The 19,073-nt window shown below is 43.4% G+C and overlaps 1 protein-coding gene across 5 annotated transcripts in view; it reads right to left on the bottom strand.

Moving 5' to 3' along the window:
• Positions 1-19,073, bottom strand: part of CEP295 (centrosomal protein 295) — a 96,912-nt gene that overhangs the window by 53,925 nt on the left and 23,914 nt on the right. For 3 of the 5 annotated variants that reach the window (XM_019524416.1, XM_019524414.1, XM_019524413.1), the window contains exons 5-10: positions 17,527-17,620; positions 8,889-9,021; positions 7,841-7,977; positions 3,232-3,415; positions 2,788-2,961; positions 709-927 (exon numbers count right to left, since the gene is read on the bottom strand). In XM_019524416.1, the coding sequence (XP_019379961.1) occupies positions 709-927; positions 2,788-2,961; positions 3,232-3,415; positions 7,841-7,977; positions 8,889-9,021; positions 17,527-17,620 (941 nt within the window). Of the gene's footprint in view, positions 1-708; positions 928-2,787; positions 2,962-3,231; positions 3,416-7,840; positions 7,982-8,888; positions 9,022-17,526; positions 17,621-19,073 lie in introns of those variants that run through there. The other 2 variants (XM_019524415.1, XM_019524417.1) reach the window with 2 other exon arrangements.

Raw genomic sequence — 19,073 nt, 5'->3', positions numbered from 1 at the left:
GAACTAGATGATCTCTGGAGGTCCCTGCCATCCACATTCTTCTGTGATTTTACTTCACAATTTTGTTCTTAAGTTATTACAAAGCTGTTGATTCACTTGCCCAATAATTAAAGTGTTAAAACCTATCACATACTCTAATGCACTGTCATGCCAGAGACAAACGGGAGAAAAATAATAGTTTACAAATCAAACAGTAAATCCAAGCCATTTCACATTAAAAGATAATTTAGCAGAGCACTGTTAGTTACTGAATCAGGGAATCATGGAGCAGAAACAGTCCCATTTTTGGTACATGCATAGGTTCAGCAAGCTCAGAAGTAAACATAATAGAAACATGGCTTCCAATTAATTTTTTTCAAGAATGCCCTTTAAAAGCTTGGAAACATACTAAAAGTGAGATTTTTCAAAGTATATTATGCCCTTAAATGTCCAGGTCATTTCAACATTTTTTACCTCAAATCTTTATGCCTGGATGGAACAAAATGGGCAGAAGACCAAAAAAGCCTCTATCATGTTTGTTTTGCCCCATAAAATTTATAATCTAGTGCAGTAGCTCACTTTCTGGCTAGTACAAGAAACATGAATGGTCACATTACTGAAAACTCATCCAGGTTTAATGTTGCATATTCACAGTTCTGCCTATCAAGTTCTTTCTCCCTCCTAAACATTGCATTTTGATTTCACTATGAAGGACAAAACAATATTTACCTTTGGCTTCAGAAGCTGAATCTCCATGGGCTTTGTGACCAGGTTCCAAATCACATGAGAGTCTCTCTTCACTAGGAAGTGTACCTGACTCAATGGTTTGAATGTCACTTTGTACCTCTGCTTCACTTTTTGATGCCCACTGGTCTTTCTGGCTTCGAATCTTATTCAGCAATTTTTTTAAGAATAGTTTGGATTGTGGTTGGGGAACCTCTTCACGCTCTGTAAGAAACGCACCAAAAATTGTTACAAAGACATAAGAGTAAGACAAAAAAAGATACACGATATAGTCAGTCAGCTACTTCTCACAACACAGTTACTGGCTGTAAACATAGGTCATTCTAGTTAGATATAAATAGCAGAAAATTTGAAATTTTGCCTAACTGCTTCTGCAATTCAACTAAGCCAGGGGTGGGCAATTATTTTGAGTGCAGGGCCTCTTACCCAGTTTTGGCAGGCTGTCAAGGGCCGCACGGGTAGCCCCGCTCCTTGAGAGGTGCCCCACCCCCTGGTTACCATCTTGGGACCAACGTCCCAATGCCTTGGGACCAATGTCCCAGGGCCAGCACCGGTGGGGCCCAAAGTGGGGCGCAGGCTGGCAGGGGTCCGTGGAGTTGGGCTGGGCTGCACCAGCAGGGAGCTGGCCCAGTTCCATAGAGCACCTGCCAGCTGGGACCCCACGCTCCTGCCACACTACTTTGGGCCCCACTGGCACTGGCCCCGGGACACCGGTGCAGGGCCTATGATCCCACTGGCTCCCTGCCCACTCACACCCAGTGCCCTGTGGTACAGGCATGGGGCAGTGCTCAGCCCCGACCCCCTGCTCGCCAGCAGGGAAGAAGCTGGTGCTGAGCGGGGGGAAAAGTGGCCCCTCACCTGCGCCATGGCTGGTACCCTGCGTTACAGGCACTCGCAGCCCATGCTAGGCTGTCCGGAGCAGGCAAGACACCTCCAGGCAGGCTGTGAGCGGCTGCAGCGCAGGGTGCTGGCCATGGGGCGGGCAAGGGGCCACTGTTCCCCATGCTCAGCACCAGCTTGTAACCTGCCCCCACTGCCAGCTTGGCAGTGGGGCCAGGTTACAAGGCAATGCTGAGCGCGTGGGGGGGAGGGGGGGAGAAAGCAGCCCCTCCCCACCCCATGCCCGGCACCCTGAGCTGCAGCTGCTTGCAGCCTGCATGGGGCTGCCTGTGCCTGCTCTGGACAGCTGAGCTTCCTGCACTGAGTCAGCCATGTTCTCCCAGCCCAGAAACCACGGCTGGGGCTTCCGGCTGCAGGGCGGGGCTGGGTGGGCCCTGCTGTTGGAGCCCGCTGGGTTTCCCCTGGGTCCTACTGCCCTTGGCTCCTTTCATTTTTGACAGGAACCAAGGGCAGAAAAATATTAATTTTCCAAAATTTTTTAGGGGCCCGGTCTGGCCCGCGGGCCGGATTTTGCACCCCCCTGGACTAAGCAGATATTGATCACTCGACTTTCTGACACGGAACATGGACAGGTTCCCAATCTAGATAGGTATTAATAGATGCACTTTTCAAAACATGAATGATGTGCTAGATATGTATTAGACATCATGCAATTTTTCTAGTTAGATTAACATAGTCGCATATAAAATTGGGCTCAGGTGTAGTTCTAGTTCTTAGTAGCAAGTACTATCTTCAAAAGAAGTCCAAAAGAAGCTGAATCTTTGCATCTGAATTTCATACTTGTTTGACTCTGGTTTCTGGAATGGAAAGCATCAAAAGCAACTAAGTGTATAAATACCACATACCTATAATTACTAAAACACCTAAAATATCTTAAATTACTCTAATTTTTTTTTTTTTTTTAACTATTCAAAGTAATGGTTCAAAGCAACTGCAACTCAGCTTCTTTGTAAATACAGAACAAATTCAGCAGTTCTAATTTCTCACATTAAAATGTATTAAAACAGCTGAAGATACCTCAATCTTCTATATTTTATTTTTGTATTTCTTTTTACTCACAATTGCATTTTCTCAAAATTGGTGTATGAACCTAAAACCTCTAGTCTCTCCTAATGTACATCCAAGGGTTTTTAAAAAGTTAAGAATTAAGCTTGAAAGTTTTACTTTCTGATTGACTGTGGTGCACGACTTTCTCTTCTATCACCTCATCCAGTTTTGGCTGTCTCTCGCACACTATATCTGGTTCCAGGGAAATATCCAGTTCATCATCCTGAGATTGATCAGAAGGAGTAGGCAAAGGCTGTGGTTCAAGCTGAAGAATCATGTCTCCTTTCATTTCTAAATGAAAAGATGAAGCCATATGAAACCATTAAGTAATTCCATTTGTAACAAAAGCCATCTCAAATTGCAAGATTAAGGTCATCATAAGATGCCCCTAAGAGATTCCAGATTAAACAGTCCTTTCAAACAGTTTAAACATAAACTTTGTTTCATAGGAAACTAAGAATATAATTTGATTCCTTAAGAACATATTTAATCCTGAATGTCTACAGTAGTTCAAGTACATGCTGACACCACATTACTTAACCTTCCAAAGGAATCACTTACTCCTGTCTCCACTATACATGTCTTCAAAGGCCATCTCCAGCTCTCTTTGCCAGTCGTCTTTAATTTCCACACGTCTGTATGAAGGTACAAACAGCTGTGGTGGCATCTGTGCTACAATCCGTCTCCTGCATGCCCGATCCATATTCTGCATTTGTTCAAGTTCTTTCATAAGTCTTTCCCTGTCCTTCAAATAGAACCATGTTCAATTAACAGCTCAGCATTTACATTCAGGCAGAATGAGTTTAGCTCCAATAAAATACATTCATTTGGCATCTGTAAAGTTTAATACTTACTTCATTTCAGGGATAAATAATACTTTGACTTAAACATATGCACATATACACCGTCACAAAATAAATCAATCTAGATATCCTCTAGAATACTGGATACCTTCTATTTAGTGGCTGAAAAGTCATTAATAGCACCATGGGATAACTGCAGTATTAGAAGCAATATCAAGCTATACACTAACATGCCAACTTCTCCAAGTATAGAAGAGCTCTAAATTTTCTGTTTTTATGAAACAAGCACATGGACCTTCTTTAGGTTACTCAGCATACACGTTAAAGGCTACCAGCCAAATATTTTTCTTAGTTAGATTTTATAAAAGCTTTCAGACCTTTTATAAATTGTTTTTTTTTTCTGTTTACCTATATATATATTTTTTTTTTCCTTCCTCAGTCCAAGCTGGTCAACCTTTGTCAATAAGCTGGATTACTTGTTGGCTGTCTGAGAACATTTACTGCTAGCTCTCATGTTAGCTGAAAGACTGGGAATACTGTATATTCAATAACAGGTTAATAAATGTTAAGACTTATATACAAAAAAAGCAATGATGATTAGAATGCCATTTCCTCAGCAATTCCATTTCAACTCATCCGCTACAATTTTTCTTAACATTCTTCAAATCACATAGAATTCGTTACAAGACATGTGCAAATAATCAGGACTTTTGCGTTAAACAGGAACTGGATTTCAAAACAAAGAAAAGGACAAAATATCATTTCAGCCTGAACAACCAAGAACCATAAATCTAATTTTTCTGAGAAACAATGAGTGCTCAACTCCAACTACAGTCAGTTAATAGGAGATACAAATATTTTCAACCCACAAAAAAATCTAACCTTAGATATCTTAAGTTGGGTAGCCAATCATGCAGGCACCAAAATTAGTGGATATTTAGTGAACTTTGGTCTTTGTCTGTGCTTTCATTCTTAGGCTGCAAAATGAGGATATCATCTTCCACTTCATAAGTTTGGTATGAAAACAACTACATTAATCTTGGAAGGGCACTTGGATACCATGCTGATAAGCACCATTGAATACAGTGTCATTAATTTCGTTGTGACTTTTCATTGTCATGTTTGGATGTTGTATGAGATATGGAGCAATAAGGCATGGATCCACATTGAAAGGTGAAGATAATACAATACTGAACAGCTGCCTAAGGTGCTTCAGAGAAGTCTTACACAGCAGAATTCAGTGCCATGCGAAGATATTCGAGCTAGCTCTAAACAAGCTAATCCCAAATCAGTATAGCTATGTTAATGAGGCACTCCAGTGGAACTAATTATTTTGCAGGAGGCAGGGTAAATTAGCCTGGGAGAAATACCACTCTACTATGGTTATCCCGTTTTCAGTACCTGGATCTAGCTTGGGCATCTTTGCCATTCCTGCAGTTCCCTCTATTTCCAAATGCTTTGGGGAAAAAAATCCAACCAAACAAAACAACACCCCTCACCCAAACCAAACCAAACCAAACCACTCTGCAACATAATCTGATCTTTAGATCTTTAGCGTATCTTCTACCAAGGGACACATTTATTTAAAAAATGCAATGGGACTTTCAAAGGGAATGCTAAACCAGCCACTTTTGATTACATCAATGGGTCTCCAGACCAAGCATCTCTGCTAGTCTTACTAGTTTTAGCTGTGCCAAGATGGGAAGCTGGTTCCAGATCCTAGCTGCCCTAACTGTGAAGTAGCACCACCTGATGTCTAGTTTGAATCTACCCTCTGCCAGCTTGTGACCGTTATTTCTAGTCACTCCTGGTAGTGCTCGGGGGAACAGAGACTCCCCCAATGCCTGCTGGTCCCCTTGGACTAGTTTGTAACAGGCCACTAGATCCCCCCTCAACCTTCTCTTGTTGAGGCTGAACAGGTTCAGGTCCCATAGCCTCCTCATAGGCTTTGCCCTGCTGCCCCCTGATCATGCGGGTGGCCCTTCTCTGGACCCTCTCCATGCTGTGCACATCCCTCCTGAAGTGTGGCGCCCAGAACTGGAGGCAGTACTCCAGCTGTGGCCTGACCAGTGTCGCACAGAAGGGGAAGATGACCTCCTTGGACCTGCTTGAGATGTATCTGTGGATGCATGACAAGGTGCAGTTGGCCTTCCTGATTGCATCCCCACACTGCCGGCCCATGTTCATCTTGGCATCAATAGTGATTCCAAGATCCTTTTCTGCCTCTGTACTGATGAGAAGGGAGTTCCCCAGCCTGTAGGTATGGTGCTGGTTCTTCCTCCCCAGGTGCAGCACCTTGCATTTGTCAGTGTTGAAACCCATCCTGTTCTCATCCACCCACCCCTGTAACCTGTCTAGGTCTGATTGCAGCCTATTCCTCCCTTCTAGTGTGCCCACATCCCCATTTATGCCATGAACAATTAAAATATACCTTGCCATTTCTAAAAAAAGTTAGAAAGAGCTCACTACACCCAGACCATAAGTTTTAATTTTAAAACAGCCCAGTTATCACACTCAGTTCTGGATCTTGCTAAGCGTGGCATCAGTTATAAGAACTAGAGAAGGAAGAACATTGTCAGAATTAGATGTCAATTTCCAAAGTCATGCATTTCTTTTTATATTACGTGTAGTGTGTTTGGTGTTGTGTTTAAGTGTTTACAAGAACAAACCAAAACCAAATGTCTGAAACTGAAGCTAAAAATACAGCAGGAAGACAGTGTTTTATATGTAGTTTTTTCCAGCATATATCTAGAGCAATTTAGGACTGCAAAGTTGCATTCACTTTCAATTAAGTACTCCTGAAAATTTTGCCCTTAATTAAATCTAATTTTACCTTCATGAATATTTAATATAAACAAGATGCTAATTTACACAATTTATTTTTGTAAAAGTTTGGCTCTAGCAAGAATTTTTTATTCAATACAAGTTATAATGCTACTGAATAACAAAGCCAGTTCTAAATATTTGATTTAAATCTAGCCTAAACACTGTGACAGAAAAAATAAAGTGATCTTAAAAATAAGATCACTTAAATATAAAACAGTTCTTTGGGTACTAGGAGAGATGAAAGACTGGCCTTGAAACTATAAATTGTATCTACTGTTTGGCAACTGCTGAGCAGCCCACTTCAAGCCATTTAACCATACTGTAGGTCTTCAATTAAGATACCTTTACGTAAATGACGCTAAAGATGATCAAGCCAATTCACTCTGAAGCAAAAGAACTTAGACCAGGGTGGGCAATTGTTTTGGGCAGAGGGCTGCTTACTGAGTTTCGGCAAGCCATTGAGGGCTGCATGACAGGCAGCCCAGGGCAGATAAATGTTAGTTTTCTAAATTTTTTTAGGGGCCCCACCGGCCAGATAGAATGGCCTGGCGGGCTGCATCTGGCCCCCAGGCCGCATTTTGCCCACCCCTGACTTAGGCTCATGCCTGCAGTACTTACAAACTTTGTAAAATAGTTCAAGCTTTTCTCACTTTTTCTTTAAGAAATGCCCTCAGATATTTCCTCATTCTGCATGCACAAACATACCTGCTTTTTGTCAGAACAAACAGATATCAATTTAAACAGGATTCCATTTCTTATGCACTCATCCAGTTGATTTCAACATCTCTTACAATAGGGGTGTCAAAGATCTGGCCCATAAATCCACATTAGCCAGCCCTAGTGCTAGCCTCAGGTTTTGAGCTGACCCACAGGCCACATGTAACGAGCACCAGATGGGCCTTGCAAGCAGGGACCTCCCCATCTCTCCCCCCAGCATGCTAGATCCAGCACCCATAGCGCCCACTGTGGGTCATAAGCTGCACACACTGCTCACTCCAACCAGTTTAGGATGCATGCTGCATGCTGTGCAGCCAAAGTGGGTCCTGGAGCAGGCAAAGTGGGTGCTGGATCAGACGTGTGCGAGGGGAGGGGAGAGGGGAGGAATTATAGGCCCAATCTAGCCTGCAAGGCCAGCCCATTGCCATTCATCTGGTCCCACACCTTTAGGCATATTATATCAGAGTTCCAAATGCTAACACACTTAACCAGCATTTTTCATTAAATCAGTTTCTCAAAATCTTATAATACGTTCTGAAAAATTTGGCAGGTCACAAAGAAGTAGAATTAGCTGCAGCATCCCTTTAATGTTCAAATGCCTTTTATTTTTATTGATGGTGAAGAGTTTATTTCCTCAATTTTCAAATAGCTGGGCTGAACAAAAATGAGGATATTTTTCTTTTAAAAGGAATACATTTTGAAAACAGCTATTATGTCTCTCATGAAGTCAGTGCTCATTTACCATCTAGTCTGTTACTAGTTATGTTGACTGCTGGTCATTCTGACAGTTAAGACTTATGGTGTACAATTTCTACTTTGCTTACTTGTGCCAAATGGACCATCTTCAAGGCATGACTTCCTCTCACATGTGCTTTTTCAAGCTGTTCTCTTCTTTCCCTCTCCTCCTCCTTTTGCAGTTCCTTCAAGCGCTTAGCTTCCTCTTCAGCAACTAACCGAGCATCTGGCTGGCAGTCAATCAATCACAGTTTAAAACCATCATAGACTGCAAATACTGCTGACAGTAAATAATTCTGCAGAAGTGTTCAACCAAGCTACTTTAAAAAGAGGTATGAGTGGATATATAAATACCCTCTAATCATTACAGCCCTCGTTCATAAACTACACATTTTTATACCTTCACACACACAAGCACAGCAATACCTATCATCTTTTTTATTCTGAAATATCTAACGGTTCTAGTTTCAAGTAATAGTATGGAAAAAAAATCACTTATAATTTATAATAGCTTGACTATTACATTTGCCAAGATATTTTTCATTCAGTATAAATGGTATAATGCTACTAAATACGTAATACAGCAAATTCTATACATTTGATTTAATTTTGAATAGTTTGGGATAGAACACACAAAAGTACTTACAGGTTCATCTGGAAAATAAACACATTTTTTAAAACCACTGCAATAGTAAAAGCATTATGAAATCTGACAACTGAGGGCTAAAAAAAGATAAAGTAAAAACCCTAGGACAAAGACAACGCAGGCAGCCAGAATATATTTTAAACAGATTCAAACACTAATCTTAAGAAACTGAAACTGATCATTTTGTTCAGGGCCAATTTCTTCAGATAGTTAACCCTGTGCAACTTTACGCCAGTGAGCAATTCCACTGAGCATAACTGGACTATCCACTGGTGTTAAGTATGTGTAGGATGGATGGTTAAGTATGTGTAGGATATATAAGGCACAACTGTAATCCTTTATAAGTCTGCACCATTTTAAATTAAGAACAGATGAATTGTTGTATTCTACTAACTCCCTTTTTAAACAGGAAACTAATTAAAACAGAACACTACTAAGAGCTGCCAGAGATGCTATATGCAACAGAAGTGTTGACATACGGGAGAGCATACCATATATGAAGTCAATCACCTGCTCTGTGTCCCTTTCTCTATCCACATATGGTTCTGACAGATGATGATGAGTAACAGAAAAATTGTCAGCATTATAGACCTTCACTGTGGGAATTTTTTTCACTTCAAAGTTCTAAAAAAAAAAACAGTAGGAGTATAAATAATCAGTTACTTTGCTTAAGGCACTGTTTTCCATTATGAGCAAAATGGAATATAAATAAATGATTTACATACTCAGACTAGCTAGGAATATAATGTAGAAACAAAATGAGAACAAGCTGCACTCAGAATAAAACCCTGAAAGCCAGAAGAACTTTAAAACTGCACATATCTATTAATTATTAATACATAACCTCAATGCAAAGCCTATCTGGAGGTTGTAGTGATTGACAGCACCTAACAGCCCAAGGCAAACTCCTCTACACCAGACATTAATCAGAGGATGTACATACATGCTTCAACTATATTACCTTAATTTAAACATGCTTGGTTCTTAGTGCACCAATACAGGTCCTGCTCATAGCAACTATCAGATTTACCTGAATGAACAATGTAGGACATTCATAGCTACATTATATACTTATACAATACAGCATTGAAAAAGAAAAGAAATCCCAACCACTGTCAAGCTGCAGGCTTTGATTACGAACACCTAACTGCCTTGATGACATTCTTGAAACCTTACCTGTGAATTCTCCTTTTCGTTGTTTTTTTTTAAACAAGTGCCATAAGTTTAAGTATAAACAAAAAACTAGAACTCTTAGTTCCAAAATGATGCCATTTTCCAGTTGGTCTGATAAAAGGTAAGAAAATTATACTTTTCTGCAAGCTTTCAGGACCAGAGTCCCTTCGTCAGGCTCTGGGAAAAGTGTAGATGGTACAAGATGGTAAAAAGTCCCCATCGTTAGGAAATAAACTTCATTTTTGCACAGAGGGAGCTGAAGATGGAAGACTATCCCTCTGGGTCCATGAGAGCATCTTTGTGAGCTGTGTTGAGTAGCTCTTTGATGTATTGATCAGGTAGAATTCCTTCCCTAGGAGGTGTCAGATGGCAGGCAGGGAGGTAAAAAACCCCCACGAACTTTATACTTAAACTTACAAGTTTAAGTATAAAGTCTGTGCAAGGGACTCCCTGCTCACGAAAACAAGATTATTCTGCAGATGTCAGTAGTTCAGACGGTATGCATGGGGATGGGAGTCATACGTAAGTAGTTTAGTGTGCAAAGGAAAGGAGGGAGAGAGTGCTAAACAGCTGACTCTTATCAACATAGACAACTTCAAAGCATTTTCTTTATAGATTACATATACTTTTCTGTGCAATATCTCTGTCCCGGGAGTCAAAATAACGAGCGGCACTTACCAGCAGCAGGGATGTGCATGGGGTGGAAGGAGGAACCCACGCGGCTCGTTAGCTGCCTTTTTGTTCAATTATGGCCAGCCAGCGACGTCAGCATTGGACGCCAGCCGGTGGAAATAAGAATGGCGGCCGCTGCCATGGAAGGGGCGGACAGCATGGGCGAGGAGCTGCAGCTGCCGCCGGCAACAGGAGGAACCTTCACTACAGGATCCACGGAGCCAGGAAAGCCGGCAGGGACGTGGGCGGCGCGAGGCAAAACATCCTGGCAGGAGCCCGCACCAAACAACGTGGGAGCAGCAGGCACGGTACCAGAACATGCGGCTGGAGTGGCATCAGGGAGCAACGCAATCCACAGGTGGGGTGCCGGGATGACAGGGCACGGAGAAAGGGAAGACCCTGGGAGAGCCCTGAGAGGGGTGCAGTTGGGACAGGCATTGCCACCAGTCCCAGATGGAGTAACGGGCAGAAGAGAAGAACGCTGCAGGTGATTGGCCCAGGGTGGACCAGAAGGAAACCCCAGGGAGTGTTCAGGGTAGGCTAGTAAGAGGGTAGGGAGTGACCTGATATTCTGTATTTTGTTGGTCTGTTTATTTAGTCACCCCAGATAAAGGGGCAGAGAGAAAGGGGAGTGTACCTAGGGGACCGAGGCTGAAGAGAAGCCTTCCTTTGTGTATGTTTTCCCCCTGAAGGAAGGGGTGAAGGTGAGGAGGGCAGATAGGAAGGCCCTTATGGTGGTCACAGTGGCTAGGGGCTGCAGGCACTTAAAGGCCAGTCAGAAGACATTACCCTATGGGGGGAACAAGACCAACGGATGGGTGATGCACTGAAGGTGGCGTGAGGCTGGGGTGTAGGGGTGGCGGAGCCCCGTGAGTGACTGCTGGGTGAATCCCGGGCCACTGGGTGTCTCGTCAACTGACCACTCCTACTGAGGAACAGCAAGTCATGGCACACCAGCATGGGGTTGGTGATGTGGGAAGAAAAGAGCTACTCCAGCACCAACATGATCCCGGGATGTGTTTGACATCCACCCTGTCCCGGGAAGCAGGGTAACACAGGGTACTTACCTGCAGTCCCAAACGATGCATGTGGAGAACAGTGGGAGGAACCCGCGCAGCTCGTGAGCTGTCTCTATGTACAGATGCGAACGGCCAGTGACGTCAGCACCAGACGCCGGCCGGCAAAGTTAAAAACGGCGGTCGCCGCGGCAAAGAAGGCGGATAGCCCGGAGAGAGAGCTCCTGCAGGCAACTCCAGAAAGGCAAGCTCTGCTGCGGCTAACATCGCTAGAGGAGCAAGCCGTGTTGCTGCATCCACTGCCGGAGGAGCGAGCAGAGCTGCCGTGGACGCCACCGAGGAAGTGAGCAGTGCGGCTGCGAACGCTGCCTGAGGGACAAGTCACGCTGCAGCCGACGCCACAGGAGGAGCAAGCCTTGGAGGAGGAACCAGAGGAGGCTGGTGAGCTGGAACCTTGGGCTGTGGGAGAGAGAGATGCCTCATCGAGTTCCCTCACCAAGCACCGCTGAAGTGAGTACTGACGTGAAGAGGGAAGAGCAGAGGTGTCTAGCAGAAGCCTCAAGACGAGGGTGGAGTGGCGGGCTGGTGGGGCTAAGGACGACTCGTCAGTGGACAAACACCTGTGACGACCCAGATGAGGGGTTGGGGTGAGATGGGGTCATCGATGAGGCCCAGGAGGGCTACCGGAACTGGCCTGAACTCCGAGGCCAAACAAAGGGAGATTCATGGGGTGTGGTGAAGGAGCACTTAGTCTTGTCAGCCGAAGGCGAAATCCCTGAGGGGGGAATCTAGGGTGAGGGCACTTAGGATACCTGCATAGGGCAGCTAGGAGGCAGTTCCCAGGAGTAAGTGTCCCATGGGGCACGATTAGGAGGGAGACCAGGCCGGGGCTTGGCCCAACCCTATGTCACGTCAGTGCACAAGTTGGGAGGGCGTGATCCCCCAGAGGAAGTCATCGAGGTGACCAGCAAGGTGGCGTGAGGCCGGGGTGTAGGGCTGGTGGAGCCCTGTGAACAACCACCGGGCCAGACCCAGGCATTGAGGAACCTGCCAGGCGCCCCGCCCATTGTGGAACATCAAGACATGGCAGGTGAGTGCGGGGTCTACTGCGCAGGAGCATAGAACTACCTCGAGGTTACTGAGGGTCCAGAAGAGGCATAAGATCCGAAGAGAGGTCTGAGCCACCGCCTGGTGGCTAGAGACAGCCTGGCGGGTACACACCTGTACAGCAAAGGCCGCTCGAGAGTGGTTGTCTCATACACACATTCTTGAATGCCTATCACAATCTACTCCTTAGGACCCTGGTAATCTCCTCCATTTTTCATCTCTCACCAATATCCTGCATCCTTGTGTTCTCCTTCAAAGCCTGCCGTTCCAAAACCTGGAAACTTGACTTCATGTCAGCCCTTTACATACCTTACCTTCGCATATGGGGTCTTGGTCAAATAATTTTAGATACATCATGACCAAAAAAGGATTAAGAAAACAGGATGCAAATTAAGTACCATTAACTTTTAATGTATTTGCTCATCTAGTTTCTCCCCTCCCCCCCAAAAACTTTATCTATCTATCTCTATCTGGTGGGTGGAGGAAAACTGAGAGAGATGTGTTAAAAAAAAAAAAGGAAGTTTGATGCATCAGGAAGAGGTGCCTGACAATTTAACTCAACTAATGTGGCAATGTCAGAAGAAAAACATTACCAGAACTATCCTGAAAAATAAGTCACAGTAACTAATAGATCAACATTAGTTAAAGCATTTACATATAGTAATTACAGCTTTGAAAATAGACAATTCCCATGACTAAATTTCATTAAAATGTGATCACCCAGTGCTATGCCTATTCTGTTCTACTTTAGGAATGTATAATTAGATACAGTTCTTTGAAATATTTGATAATCTACTGTTAACAAACCAGTAATTAACAGATTACACTTAATCAGTCAATTCTCCAACAATTTATTCAGAAGCAGCAAAGATGCGAAAGCTGTCTCAGAAGGCTGTAATTTCTCAATCAGTGCTAAAAAAAACCCCTCTTTAGGATACAGAAACAATTAGCAGCCTAATTCCCTACTTGTGATGAACATTATCACAGCTCCTGCTAGTACCAGTGAATTAAGATTCTATCAGTGTTTCCCTTAGGGGTATACAATCCAATGCAAAAAAAATGTGCCCCATCTTAAAATCCAGTCTACTGATGCTCCAGACAGCAATTTAATTTTACAATTTGTGGGGAAACCTCATATACCACAATCTACAAGTCCTATAGAAATGACAGTTTTTCAAAATGAAAACACTGTAGATGTGGACAGCAAGTTTTAAAAGATTTTGATTCAGAACAGTTCTTGCTGAATTTTAATCACATAGTTGTACTGACTTCAAACTGAAGATGTACAGAAGTGCTTGGCTTGATCAAGGCCCACATATACTTCTGTAGTAACACACTATAATCTTTCAAAATGGAAACGGACAGTTTGTCACTATGCAGAATAAAACAGTTAAAGTAGGCATGGTTTTGAAAGATGTATTTCTTCAGTACTAGAAAAGATTGCAATGAAAAGTGCTGTTATACTGCTATATAAAATTAAAGTAGTAACATATTAGGAGAGGAGTGTCGTGTGCTGGATCAGCTACAATTAAGGCTGGAAAGCCCTGCCTGAGTTGAAACACTCCCAAGACCTACATGATTACTTGCATTTATTTTTCTGATAGCTCATGGGATGCCAAGTAAGGTTGCCATGTAAGCAAGAGGTTCCTAGTAACACAGCAATACAATTCCACATCCCCAAACAATATTCCTTAAAGTTGACAGATTACACCAACTTTTTTTTCAAAGGCCTGGGGATCAAACCCTAGATCTGTAAGTCTCCAAATCTCAGTCACTCACCATTTACCCCAAATAATGCATGAAGCCCACTGGGAATATTATTTTTTCCTTTTGGGGAAAATTATTTTTAATGCTGCCATTAAAAAAAAATCTAAAAGTAGTCTCTCTGGATAGGTACATGTCAAATGACTTATATTCTACATGTTTCGAAAGATAAGCCAAAGGATTTGTAGCCAAACACCTAGGAGGATGTTCTCAGTTGTTGCTCCTCAACTCTGGAACTCCTTTGACTACGAGGTATGCCAGAGCCTGAAGCTGGCTTTTGGAAGTGGTGCAAGACCTTTCTATTCAGGCAGGCTTTTAGTAGCAGAGGTTGCTTTGGATCTTTAGGGTACTGTTCTATAATTGTATCTATTTTTATTGAAAGGCACTGAACCTTTCTGGGGAGAGTAGCATAAAAATCAAATAAAGAAACATGACTTAGGTGGGTCAAAGGGACATGTTAAGCTACAGGAAGACGATGCTAGTTGACTCCTCCTTCCAGGCAGAAATCTCAGAACGATTTGCTGGTATATTGCTATGATTTGCCACTGTTAGGGTGTGTGGGGGGGTGTTTCCCATTGTAAGCCAGGGTCAAGGAGGGAGTCCACCTTTCTGGATGCATAGGAGAACTTCTCCCTGCCCACAAGCAGGGGTCCAGAATTAAAAATAAAAAAAATGTAAAACCTTGAAAAATTTGAAAGTACAAAGTACAGAGTAAACACTGTCCTCCCTGCATATGCTGGGATAGCTGGCCAGAATGGAAAGCGCAAGGGGTATAAAGGCCTCACAAGGTGTAAGGCTTGAACTCATAAATCAAGGAAGTGCTCACACTTTCAGCTTTTGCCTGTGACATCTACATGACAGCAGAGAGCAACAGCTTGTGTGCTAAAGGCTTTCACAATGCTAACAGGAGAGAGAGAGAGAGAGAAAAACAGAGAGCTCTAGCACACACATTTTAAAATTACTAGAATGAACATGAAATAACCTTCCAAACCAGGCCTAGCTTTTTCCACGAGCTTGGTCAGAAAGTACATATTCCAAACACTTTCAGCATGACCAATATTTCAATTTCACTTTAAGAAAGCTGATAGGAGGAAAGGGGGGCATTTAGGAATCATGTAACCTAGTGCAGAAAACACTGAACAGCAATCAGGAAACTTAAAGTCTATTCCCAGCTCTGCCCCAGGCCTCCCGGGTGACCCTGGGGCAAGTTGCATCATTTCTCTCTGCTTCACAGAATCATAGATAAGTAGGGCTGGAAGGGACCTCTACAAGTCATCTAGTCCTGGGTTCCCACTTTGTGGTATGCGTACCACCAGTGGTACACAGACAACCTGTCAGCGATATGTGTTAACAGATTTAGTATAATTACTTTATATGACAAAAATTTGCTAGTGGTACTTAAGGTTGTATCATTTTAAATTGGTGGTGTGCAATCTGTCAGTTTGGGAACTGCTGATCTAGTCCAACACCTTGCCTGAGGCAGGATCATCCCTACCAAATAATCCTATATAAATAAATGCATAACCTAGCCTCTCAGTTGAGCTACTGTCAACTGACACAACACAAGACATAACACCCTAGCCTGCTACAGGGAAAGCAGGGGGACCACAGCAGCCAAAGCCCCACTTGTGTAGATGGTTGTTAATACACACTCAAAATATCTCACGGAGAGAGCCTTGTACTCCCACTACGGAAGAAGGCAACACTCCCCCCTAGGCTGTACCAATCTGACCATGGGGTAAAATTCCATCCTGACCCCAAATATGGCAATCCGTCTGACTCTGATTGGAGGGGAAAGACCTTGCAGCCAGAAACACCTGGCTTTAAGTACCATCAGGACTTAAAGCACTGGCAAACCCCAGTCAAAATCAGCAGCCTTGGCTACAGCCAACATGCAATGTTTCTGGGGAAGGCTTAAAAAACAACCAACCAACCTACCCCACAAACCTGACACATGCATGTAGCAGAAAGTGGATAGGGGAGGAGGGAGCTGAATTCCCTCCTAGCCCCATGCAAAGCTCAGAAGCATGGGTAACACCTATATTACAACACAGGCAAAGCTATGCTTAGGTCATCCCTGACCAGCAGCTGTCCAACCTCTTGAGCACCTCCAGTGATGGAGGGTCCACAACTCCCCTAAGCAGTCTGTTCCACTGTCTCACTGTTCTAACAGTGAAGAAGCTTTTCTGGATCTCCAGTCTAAACTTACTTTTCTGCAACTTCAAGTCATTGCACCCTAGTCCCCGCAGCAAGTGAGAAAAGGTGCTTCCCTTCTTCATGGCAACCTTTGAAAGATTTGAAGACTGCTATCATGTCCCCACTTCAGTGCCTTTTCCACAAACTGAAAAAACATCGTTCCTTCAGCTTCTCTTCATATGACTTGCTTTCCGATCTCTATCATCTTTGTCACATACCTCTGGACACTCTCTAACTTCTTTGTGTCCTTTTAAAAACATGGAGCCCAAAACTGCACACAGTACTCTACAGGAGGCCTAAACAGTGCTGAGTAGAGAGGCACTATCACCTTCCACCTCTTACACTTAATACTTCTATTTGTGCATCCCAAAACCGCATTTGTCTTTTGTGCAGTTGCATCACACTGAAGACTCGTACTGAGTCTGTGATTTACCAAGACTCCCAGATCCTTCTGCACAGTGCTGCCACCCAGCCCAATGTCACCCATTTTGTATTTGTATTTTTTATTGTTCTTTCCAAGGTTTAGCACATTGCATTTATCAGCACATTGCATTGAGTTTCATCCATAAGATGAGGCTAAGAATATAAACAGCCCCAAGATCTACTTATGAAAATCATTAAGGAAGACCTACATACTGTCATCTTACTACCATAACTTGTCAGACACATATCTAAGTAATTATATTAGCATAAATGGCCACTGTCACAGCATTACTGTGTCAAATAAACTAGTACATTCCATGAAGAAAACTTTTAGGGGGTGTGGGGAGGGGCTTGCACTAGATGATCTCTGAAGCTCCTTTTCATCCTTTTCTGCCCTGCTTTTCTATGATTCAAACCACAGTATCACATTATGACGGGAGAATGAGGTGATGTGTATGTCAAAGGAAGATCATTATCAGCATTATTATGATTAAGACAATTAAATGAAAACAAGATAAGTTTGAAAGTGCTCATTAAATCAAGATAATCATTGTGATCTGATTTGAAGAAACAAAATCCTAAGAAAATAAACATCAGATCAGGACCTAAATTAAATATCAAAATCTGAGCTACAAGAAGTCGCTCCATGCATAACATTTGTTGCTTCTTGTAACACACAAATAATTATTTCGGCAGTTATCCTCCCAAAACAGAAGCAAGCCACAAAACCCGTCATATTTACCCTGATTTGATGACAGTTATAAAACTGAATACTTACCTCAAAAGGATAGGGTCGAGGTGGTGGGAGGCTTGCAATTTTGGCAGCTCTCGCTTTTTCCACACATATTGCATGTTTACGTGCATTTACTTTCCTTGAAAGGAGAAAAAAAATATTTAAGCAGAAACATTAGCGTAATGTAAAAGTGACAGAAAAACTGAAAACTTAGATTTAGAATTGTTTATGCACGAATACAACTGCTCTTGGGGGACAGTGATTTAAGATGCATTCAACAAGCAATTGAATCCAGAATTGATTATTCAATTCCTGAAAATATGCAAACATTCCAAAAGGAATCAGAATTGGAGAAAAAACAAGTCCCTGAAGAACCAAGGCAACCCCCCCTTTCAAACAATTTTTCTGAAGTACCAGAAGATTGTGCACCACTTTGGTGGACCAACTTTAATTGTTCATGCATGCGGAAACCTATCTATAGTGCCTCATTTCTGTTATAGTACAATTATCCTCTAGAGAATACAATTCATTTTTCATGCCCATTCAAACCTGAACCCATCTGCTGAAAAGGCTAATAAGGATGACAGCGACAAATATGATAGCTGCTTTTATGAAGCAGGTAGCTGTCCATCAGGACCTGGACTGAGATCAACCCATTTTATGTCACTGAACAGCTGTCAGCTGACCTGTTAGGAAAATGATGATAAGATGGGGGGAAAGGCTCCTCACCCTGTTGCCAGTTCCCTGAACCATCTTGTATAGCTGACCTTCTTCCTTGTTTTTAACACTGGAATTCTTATCAAACTGCAGAAGTGTATCACCTGGGACCCTGGTTTTCTCTGGAAAAAAAAGAATCTCCAATTTTCAGATTAAAAAAGTAACCTCAAATCCACCTTTTTCCATTATCAAAATGAAACACCACTATATATTAGGGATGTGCGAAGCTTCGGTCGCTGATTTGATTCGGAGGAGATTCAGCCTGATTCAGTGGCCAAATCTGCGAAACTGAATCAAAATCGGGAGACCCATTAAAAGGTCTGAATTGAATCCGAAGCCTCCGAATCGATTCAGAAAAGATTTGAAGAGATTCAGCTTGGCTGGGGAGAGGCAGACAGCTGGGTGGCTGCAGGTTCTCCTGCAGCTCCTATGGCTGTGCCTACTTCTCTCCAGGCAGAGGGAGCCATGGGAGAAGCCCCCATGGCTGCCCTGCCTGGCCCTTAAAAAAAGCCCCACATTCACTGACTCTGGCAGCAGCAATCAGGGCCTCTGGGGGATCATGGCAGAACACCTCCATGCAGCACAGGGCAGTGGGGATTGCCCCTCTTCTCCCCCCCACCTGGCACCTGCGCAGCAGCTGTCCTATCACATGGGTGCAATGTGGCTCGGCAGGGTGCTGAACACTTTCTGGGAGCTGTGGCTGCTCCACGTGTCAGCTTGAGCCTGGCAGCATTCAGCCCCAGCGGCTCCAGCTGCCAGACAGTGTGCAGTGCCCTGCTGCTCCTGCACCATGGGTGCCAGGCAGGGGAGAAGTGTGTGTGTGTGGGCGGGTGACCTCCACTGCCCTGCGCTACAGGCAGGGCAGCCATGGGGGC

The sequence above is a fragment of the Gavialis gangeticus genome, unplaced genomic scaffold, assembly GCF_001723915.1.
Source record: "Gavialis gangeticus isolate Ggan-Ray unplaced genomic scaffold, GavGan_comp1, whole genome shotgun sequence".
Classification (NCBI taxonomy): Eukaryota; Metazoa; Chordata; order Crocodylia; family Gavialidae; genus Gavialis; species Gavialis gangeticus.
Note: the sequence above shows the minus strand (reverse complement) of the source record. Positions and strands in the feature narration are given on the sequence as shown.